Source organism: Melospiza melodia, chromosome Z (assembly GCF_035770615.1).
Source record: "Melospiza melodia melodia isolate bMelMel2 chromosome Z, bMelMel2.pri, whole genome shotgun sequence".
Lineage (NCBI taxonomy): Eukaryota > Metazoa > Chordata > Aves > Passeriformes > Passerellidae > Melospiza > Melospiza melodia.
Window position 1 is genome coordinate 28,937,507 of NC_086226.1, and position 9,561 is coordinate 28,947,067.

Below are 9,561 nucleotides of genomic sequence, written 5' to 3' on the forward strand. Positions count from 1 at the left end.
TGGGTAACTGGTCTCTTACTCCGACCATTCCTGTTACGTCCCCTGAAATTTGGGTTCCCTTTCCCTTGTATTACTGCCGAAAGATTCTGCTGCTCCTTTTCACTAACTTCTCTTTTGTGATTGTTATATACCTTCCAGGCTACCTCAAGTAGCTTATCCAAATTCCTTAATTCCTCTCCTTCTAATTTTTGCAATTTTCTATGAATGTCATCCTGTGATTGGCCCAAGAATATGAGAGCGAGCTGAACCTTTGCTTGTTCTGTGTCCAATTGGAGATCTGTATATTTCCTTGCTACCTCCTTAAGCCTCTCTAAAAATGCAGTGGGAGATTCCTTCTTTTCCTGTTGAACCTCATATAGTTTGGACCAATTTATAGTTTTGGGCACAGCGTTCTGAACTCCTATTTGGATCCACTCTTGATACTTCTGTAATTTCCTTATATTGCACAATAAATTAGGGTCCCAGTTTGGATCCTCAATTGGGAAATTCACATCCAAATTCCCCGTTACTAGCCCATTTCTAATATCTTCTCTTGCCCTCTCTTTGGCTGCCTTAAGTACCATTTCTTTTCCAGTAGAATCCATCAGAGTATCTTATATTACTTGTGTGTCATCCCAGTCAGGATTTTGAGTTTTTATAACCATTTTTACTACTTGTGCCATTTTATCAGGATTTTCTCTTTAAGTTCCAGCTGACTGTTTCCAAATAACTAAGTCTGCAGGGAGAAAAGGCACTTTTACAAATACTGGCCCTTCCACTCCAACACCTTGTCGCAAGGGGGCAACCACAGTCTGGTTTTGTTTGCTTATGCCTTTCCTATCTACAACTGGGGCTAGCTTTGACTGACTCCGGGTTCTGTGGCCTATTGGGGTCCCTGATTCATTACCATTGCTATCTTTTTCACTTGCATACCTCTTTCTCCTTTCTATCACAGTTAGATTTTGCTCATCTTCCAAGGAAGAGGGATCAGGTGACGATGGGAGAGGAGGATAAAGAGGGAAAGGTGTACTAGACGAGACGGGTTCAGGACTAGTTGGGTTAGGAGCAGGCAGTGGGATAGGGACAGATGAAACAGGTGAAACAGGTGGGATAGGGTAAGGTTCTCTTGTTCCTATTGGAGCTACTTGTAAATCAACATCTGTATAATTTTCCCTACTCAAGCTTTCTTTTAACGCCAAGTGTTCTAAACAACATTCCTCACAAACCCCACACTTTGCAGATGTTTTAACCACTAACAATCCACATTCATCCTGCCATTCTGGCTTTCCCCGTAAATAGAAAAACAGATCAACATATGGGACTTCATCCCATTTTCCTTCTTGTTTACAAAACAACATTAACTGCAAAATAGTGTTGTATTGCAGAGTACCGTATTTTGGCCATTTTTCACCGTGCTCCAAGGCATATTCTGGCCACCATGAATTACAATAATCAATCAACTTAGTTTTATGCAATTCTTCCCCAAAGTTACCCTGTTTCCAATGTGCTAATAAGCACCCCAAAGGAGAAATTTGTGGGATAGGGGTGTTACTGCCCAAAATCCCTTTAAGTTTCTCCATTTCCAATACACCACAAATGCTGAACCCGCAACGCTTTCACGATTGTCTTACGGAACGGCACCTAGGCTTACACCAACAGGAATTCCTTCAGCCCAACCAAGCGTAGCTTTTGCTGTGTCTTACTTGGCAGGCATCCAAAACCAAACCAAAGTAAAAAAAAAAGCACCTTACCTTTCTCCCCGGGACATTGTGAGCGGTAGAAGTGGTCACGGCCGATGGGCTCCCCGAGAATCCCTCGGTGCCGGCTGGAGCGTGATCGAGTCGCAAACTCGCTCAGCAGCACTCACAAGGGCGCCATCCGGGGTCGCCAAAATGTTAGCGTTCAAAAACACATAATCATGGAGGGATTATATACAGTGCTTTTTATTAAGAGCTCTGGGTGTCAGGGGTATATTCAACCCAAATCTGACTCTGACCATACATCCGAAATGATCATGTTTTTATACTCTATCGTTACATAACTTTCATGTTAATGATTAAACTTATATTGTTCTATTGTATACATAAATTTAGCCCCCCTCTGAATTTCCAACATAGTTTCTCATTATTCTTCTTATGGTTATATAATAATTATATTTAATTACTAAACAATCATCATATCTAACAATTATATAATTTTTCATACTGCCTATGCAAGTGCAGTTGATCTGGGAAAGCACAAAGCTTAACATTTTAGATTCTATCTTTAACTTTTTCGAGGGCTCCACTATCACCATGGAGTCTCTTCCACAGGAGGCAGTTCTCTGTGAACTTTTCCAATGTGATTCTAATTTTTACGAGTAGCAGCCCTGCCCAAATTTGCTGCAACATGAGTCACTTCCAAGGGCAAAGAAGTCTTTCCACAACTGTTTTTTCATGGACCATTTGGTTCATGGGGTTTTAAGGATAAGCTGTTCTAGTATAAAAGCAAAGGTATTTTTCTTCTATCTCTGGAAGCAAGGCTTCTCTCTCTCTTTCAAGTCTTTCAGTTGATCACAGCTTCTCAGCATCCACGTGTTCCAGGATGAGCACCTTTTTCTCACAGGCTGCAGGTGATTTCTGTATTCCCCCCACGCACTTAATGAATTACAAGGAAATAGATGGTTGTGTTATAGTCTTCACCACAGCTTGCAGGAGAGTTTCAGCTCTGAGGCCCAAAGCACCTCCTCCTCCTCCTCCCTCTTCTGCACCTACCTTAGCGTCGCCATGTTGTTCTCCTCGCATGTCTTCCCCTTTTCCTTTTCTTTGACTCAGGAGAGAATCAGCGTTCGTAAGTCTATTTGTTCTCAAGTTCTATCAATTGAAAAGTTTTATAGACCTCTGCAGCGTTGAAAGGTTGATCCCATCCAGGCGTCACACTGGGCAATTGCTTGCCATGCCCCTCACAGCTGATCACATGGCTCCCACTGGCGCCACGTGGGACGTGCCAGCTGCCAGCTCTACTCAGTGCCTCTCTTCATGCAGTGCACCAAAAAGGGGAAAAAAAATCCACTGCCACCACTTCTGGCCATTCTGTTGGCAACATGGCTGGCTAAAAGCAGTTAAGCAAATAAAGTTCGTTGTGAGCCACACTGAGATAGCCGCGCCACATGGCGCCACCCTGGCTGTGCCCATCTTGGCTGTGCTGTCCTGGCCACATGGCCAGCCCTGGACCAGGAAGACCCTGGCACCTACCCACCTCTCCAAGGAAGAAAAAGAGAGTTCCTAAGGTTTTGTCTTTCATAAATAATCATAGAGGCATCAATTACAAGTTTTTTTAATTGACTTAGCAGTGTGCCTATTCTCAGAGGGAGCCAGAAATTGGTTTCGCCTGGCATGGAGGAAGTTTTAGCAGCTCCTCATATAAATATCACTTTCATGGCTGGCTTCTTCCCTCCTGACCAAAAATAAACCCATGCAAAACCAACTCAGGCCACAAAAGAGAATTTCCCAGCTACTGAGATTATGTCAGACATGAAAGAATGGAGATATCAATACAAGCAAAACAGAAAAGCATACTGACAGTGTTTACTTATCTGGAAGTGTCTATAATGCTGAATACACCAAGCAGTGATGTCTCCTGGAAACTAATTTTTACAGTTTTTTACAGGAGTATTAGCAATTCTTACCTGATTTTAATCAATTGAGCATCACTTGCCAACATTACTACGTAGCCAAGGAATGCATGTATCCCAGTACAAGTGCTCTCCTTGTCATGTGTCTTTGCTTACACAAATAATAGTTGTAACCAAATATTTTAAATCATGCAGTTGAAAATAATAACAATATGAAACTTATATTATAAATCACATTATGTAACTTAGGACAAAGTTTTCAAAAACACATTAGTTCAACCCCACATGTGCTATTTGATAAAGAAAGTGCCTTTTCTATGCAAAAAATTGTTTGATACTCAGTATTCTAGTTATGTGAACTTTTAACTTGTCAGACTGTTGTAACATACTTGAATATTACAGTAATTTAATTAAAATGTTGCCTACAACAATATGCTTGACTAATATTTCAAGAACATTAAGTGTTGATTTCAGTTAGTAGTGAAGTTTATCCAAAAACAAATCCCTTCTATGGCCAACAGAGGAAGTGTTCCCCAATAACAGTGACAGGCATACTGTAGAATAAGTTTGTTTATTTGATTAAAAAACACAGCCTTGGAATTATAATGATGAGGGATAAAACATCTCTGTAAGTATTGTGTAGCACCTCAAATACAGTGCTATTGTTTTCCAACCCTTCGAAGGGCAGGATGCTTGTGCTAATATCCTTTATCTATTAAAGATTAGTATCTATAATCAGGCACTGTGTGTTTCAAATAAGCACTTAAGAAGCAAACAGTTAGTTATAAGTACTTCACATACATACCCTTGTGAGAGGTATTTAAGAGGAAACGTAGATTTGCTCTTGATCTGTTTTTCTATTTTTTTTTATTCCAGCACACAGGGGAGAGCTTAGAACCGATACTGTCTCTGGAACCGACACAACATCCAGTGTGGCAGCAGACAGAACTATGCCTGTATCCAGCATACCTACCAGTGTGGTACCACATGGAACGCCCAGTCTGTATGAGACTGACAGACTCTCCAGTGTGGCACCAGACAGAACTGTGCCTGTATCCAGCGTACCGTCCAGTGTGGTACCACGTGGAATGCCCACTCTGTATGCGACTGACAGGCTCTCCAGTGTGGCACCAGACAAAACTGTGCCTGTATCCAGTGTACTGTCCAGTGTGATACCACGTAGAACGCCCACTCTATATGCGACTGACAGGCTCTCCAGTGTGGCACCAGACAGAACTGTGCCTGTATCCAGCGTACCCTCCAGCGTGTTACCACGTGGAACGCCCACTCGGTATGCGACTGACAGGCTCTCCAGTGTGGCACCAGACAGAACTGTGCCTGTATCCAGCGTACTGTCCAGTGTGATACCACGTGGAACGCCCACTCGGTATGCGACTGACAGGCTCTCCAGTGTGGCACCAGACAGAACTGTGCCTGTATCCAGCGTACCGTCCAGTGTGGTACCACGTGGAACGCCCACTCTGTATGCAACTGACAGGCTCTCCAGTGTGGCACCAGACAGAACTGTGCCTGTATCCAGCGTACCGTCCGGTGTGGTACCACGTGGAACGCCCACTCGGTATGCGACTGACAGGCTCTCCAGTGTGGCACCAGACAGAACTGTGCCTGTATCCAGCGTACCCTCCAGCATGATACCACGTGGAACACCCACTCTGTATGCAACTGACAGGCTCTCCAGTTTGTCACCAGACAGAACTGTGCCTGTATCCAGCGTACCCTCCAGTGTGGTACCACGCAGAACACGCACTCTGTATACAACCGACACATCATCCAGTGTGACACCAGACAGAGCAAGTGTTGGATCATCAATGGACATATCCTCCCACAGGATATCCGACAGAAGTTACAGTTCGTCTGCAAGCAACATACCCTCCATTGTGACACCAGACGGAACAGGTTTTGGATCATCAGTGGACATATCCTCCCATGGGATATCCGACAGAAGTTACAGTTTGTCTGCAAGCAACATGCCCTCCATTGTGACGCCAGACAGAACAGGTTTTGGATCATCAATGGACATATCCTCCTATGAGATATCCGACAGAATGTACCCTCTGTCTCCAACTGACACATTCTCCAGTGTGACACCAAGCAGAACAGGTTTTGGATCATCAATAGGCATGTCTTCCCATGGGGCACTTGACAGAATGTACCCTCTGTCTCCAACTGACACACTCTCCATTCTGACACCAGAGAAAGCAGGTTATGAATCATCAATGGACATGTCCCCCCAGGGAGTACGCAACAAAATGTACATTCTGTCTCCATCTGACAAATTCTCCATTGTGACATCAGAGAAAAAAGGTCTTGGATCATCAATGGACATGTCCCCCCGTGGGGTACATGACAGAATATACACTCCATCTGCATCCGACACACTCTCCATTTTGACACCAGAGAAAAAAGGTTTCGGATCATCAATGGACATTTCCTCCCATGGGATATCCGACACAATGTACCCTCTGTCTCCAACCGACACATCCTCCAGTGTGACACCAAGCAGAACAGGTTTTGGATCATCAATGGACATATCCTCCTATGGGACACACGACAGAATGTACCCTCTGTCTCCAACCGACACATCCTCCAGTGTGACACCAAGCAGAACAGGTTTTGGATCATCAATGGACATATCCTCCCATGAGATATCCGACAGAAGTTACAGTTGGTCTGCAAGCAGCATACCCTCCAGTGTGACATCAGACTGTCCAATATGTCCACCAATGACCCAAAACCTAAGTACAAGTTTTGGATCATCAATGGACATATCCTCCCATGCGATATCCGACAGAAGTTACAGTTTGTCTGCAAGCAACATATCCTCCAGTGGGACACCAAGCAGAGCAAGCATTGGGTCATCAAGGGACACATTCACCAACCTGACACCAACTAGAAACAGTACTGGATCATCAGTGGGTGCATCCTCCCATATGACAGGGAGCAGAACTGGTACTGCATCTTCAGTCAACAAAACCACACGGAACTAGTTCTTTGCCTTCAGTGAAGTCTTTCAGCCTGAAGGTCTTACCCAGCACCAGAAGAAATCAGGGAATTTAATTATTGGATGTGACAGTTTTCTTGAGCAATATCCTAGCTTCTCTTCAGAAGAAAAAAAAAAAAATCCATCAATGTAAAAGGACCTAATTAAAGTACAATTAAAAAAGGAGTAATTAAAGTACCAACCTTTATATTGTAGTTCAGTGTATGTAGTTTTGGTTGTGACAGCTATAGGTGGCCTAAAGCTTCACAGATTATGTGGCATAACAAGACAGCAACTCAACCAGCCTAATCCATTGGATAGTAGAAGCAAACAAGTCCCCGGGTGTGTTACTGATAGGTTGGATTCAACTTCAAACAGGGGACTTCAGCCAATCCCTTTGAACAATGAATGCACCCATATCATTGGCCAGTGAGCTGGTGGAGCTAAGACCCTTGTCCAATCAGCTATGTAAGAGTGGGAAATTTGAAGGCCCTGTAGAAGAGGATGCCTTTTGTTGGTTTTCCCAGCTTTTACAGAGAGGGGGCAACTGAGAGGCATTTAAAGAGATTTCATTCCATTATCAGTCTCGATGAATAGTGAGACACAAGAGATGTAAATCTCAACGCCATTCCTTCAGAAGCCAACCTATTTCCTGGTTACAATACCTTATAAATGGTTTTCAACCTATTAGCTTTTGCCCCACAATGCTGCTCTTAACTCTAACACCAATCACCTCTATTTTTCCCCATATGGTTCTGCTACAATACATCTTTCATAGTTCTAATGCTCTAAAATATCTAGTTTTTTTGCAGGGCCATATTTTGAAACTTACTGAAACTTGTTTCTAGTTCAGTCTCTCTCAACAATGTCATTGCTATTCCATGGCCTTCCTAAGTCAGCACACCTTATCTCAGTGTTTGCATGCAGGTGTACAAGACTGTGAGCTTCTGTCAGATTTTGAGAAGTCTTCACAAATCCATTTCCCACAGCCATTCAATAAGCATTGGCTGTTGCTGCATGAATTCAGTGTGTGTATGTCAGATTCCTGTCTCTACCATCATCGACTTTTGTCTGTAATTTCATATTTTTAAGAAAATATGCATTCATATCTTCACATTTCTGTGTTTCTAATTACTTGCATACCAAAGAACTTGTTTTTTTAATTCTTACTTACTGCAGTTGGTAATTTTTATGTAGTATATTTTAAAATGTTATAAAAAGACACCTTTTGGGTCGTTTTCCTCATTCTTAAAAAAAAAAAAAAATCCATAAGCCACTTTAGTCACTGTCTCTCAAACTGTTTCATACATGTCTATTTTAAACCAGGACTACAGTACTTTAATAGGATTGAGAGAGGTCCATGAAATGGACACCAGTGATTCCTCTTGTGGAACATCATAGCCCTGCCATGAGGCTCTTTTTTTGTTTATGTTTTGTTGTTTGTTTGGTGGTTGGTTTGGTTTTCCTTCCTCCTAACCAGTGTAACTGCAGACACACATTGAGTTGCAAACTTAAGCCAGATGAGCAGAATAAAAACAATGTGATGGGCCTTTGGGAGCACCCTTGCTGATCTTTCTGCTTTTTCAGTTGAGCAAGGCTCTGATCCAGGCAAAGAGATTGCACTTAGTGCTACACAACTATTTGGCTGGAACTCTGCTGATTTCTAGGAACAGCTGGAGGCCTCTATCTCCCCAGGATGTTTTGGCTGTCCCAGGCTTTGTTGGGTTTTGTTTGCAAATGCCATTGCCTTTGCTTTCTGATCTAGAAGTACCATGGCTGGGCAAAAACTGCCCATGGGCCATATTCCAAAGGCACTTTGGTCTGGAGTCTGTGAATGAAGGAGACCCTTAGCCAATTCCAAACCACATGAAAAAAATCATAAAAGAGAAGTTCCCATCCTTAACAAACAACTGACAATTCAGAAGGGAATGTAGAGCTTATTTACGGAATGAAGAGAATCTTCCAGTGGAGTTGTGGTTTATAGTTTTTATTCCGACTCCCACTCACAGGTGGCACTTGAAAAAGTCATGTCCCTGGAGGTGTCAGTGTCTTCTGTCTGCCATGAATTGTTTTGCTGCAACAATCAGAGGCATCACAGTGGAGAGAAGCTCAGCTGAGGTTAGGAACAGGATCTGCCCCAAGGAGAATAAAAGAAATGAACTTTTACTTCCCAAATCCATCTCCACACAGGCTCAAGCAGGATTCCTCTGGTTCCCAGAAATATGCAGAAATAGGGCTGAGAAGGCCCTTTGGACATATGTGTTCTTGCTCAAGACCTTGCTGATGCCATTTGGGGTTTGCCTTTTTTCTATGTTTTCTATATTCTTTGCATATATATTTGTAGCTCTGTATCCTACTGTACTAGTGACCAGTTTTCCTAATACTTTTCCAAGTCCTTTCCCAAGTCCTTTCCCTAAGCAAAAAGACAAAATAAATTCCAGAGCTCCAAGCGCTGGGTGGTCCAAGGCCCCAGTGCCATCTTGGCACACAAGAACGACTCTTGGAGATGCATTTTAATGGACGAAGTACAGCCAGTGCCAAGAGGGGGGACTCCAGAGGAGAAACTTGACCTGGGGGATAATCGCATCATCACTTGTCCTAATTAGTGCTTTTTATCAATTATGCTAATTTCCTAAAACCTACAAATATGTACTCATCCTTGGAGGGAGTGGGCTTTTGTGGACATCTTTCCATAACTGCCCCTGAAAACCTCCAAATAAAGATCCTTTTTTATATTATCTCCTTACTAAAATTATCTCTACTTTCATTTCCAGGTTGGGAAAAAGGCAACATTGCCATCACCGGCAAACGTGGCTCATAATCTCACTAATCCATTCATCGAGGTATCTTCAGTTTGCTGCTAGCTCTTTGGGAATGCTACTTGCTGTCCAAGAATTTTGTTCTTTTCAGGAAACTCAAGATACTTGCTTAGGTTCCCCTTTTCTACAGACTTGGGCTATTGTTGAAA

General features: G+C 42.9%; 1 protein-coding gene across 1 annotated transcript in view; it reads left to right on the top strand.

The window, feature by feature from the left end:
• The window catches only part of LOC134431775 (uncharacterized), a 44,743-nt gene extending 37,400 nt beyond the window's left edge, over positions 1–7,343 (top strand). Inside the window, exon 17 of the mRNA XM_063179958.1 lies at positions 4,469–7,343. Coding sequence (XP_063036028.1) covers positions 4,469–6,600 — 2,132 coding nt within the window. The 3' untranslated portion in view covers positions 6,601–7,343. The remainder of the gene's footprint in view (positions 1–4,468) is intronic.
• Positions 7,344–9,561: the final 2,218 nt, after the last annotated feature.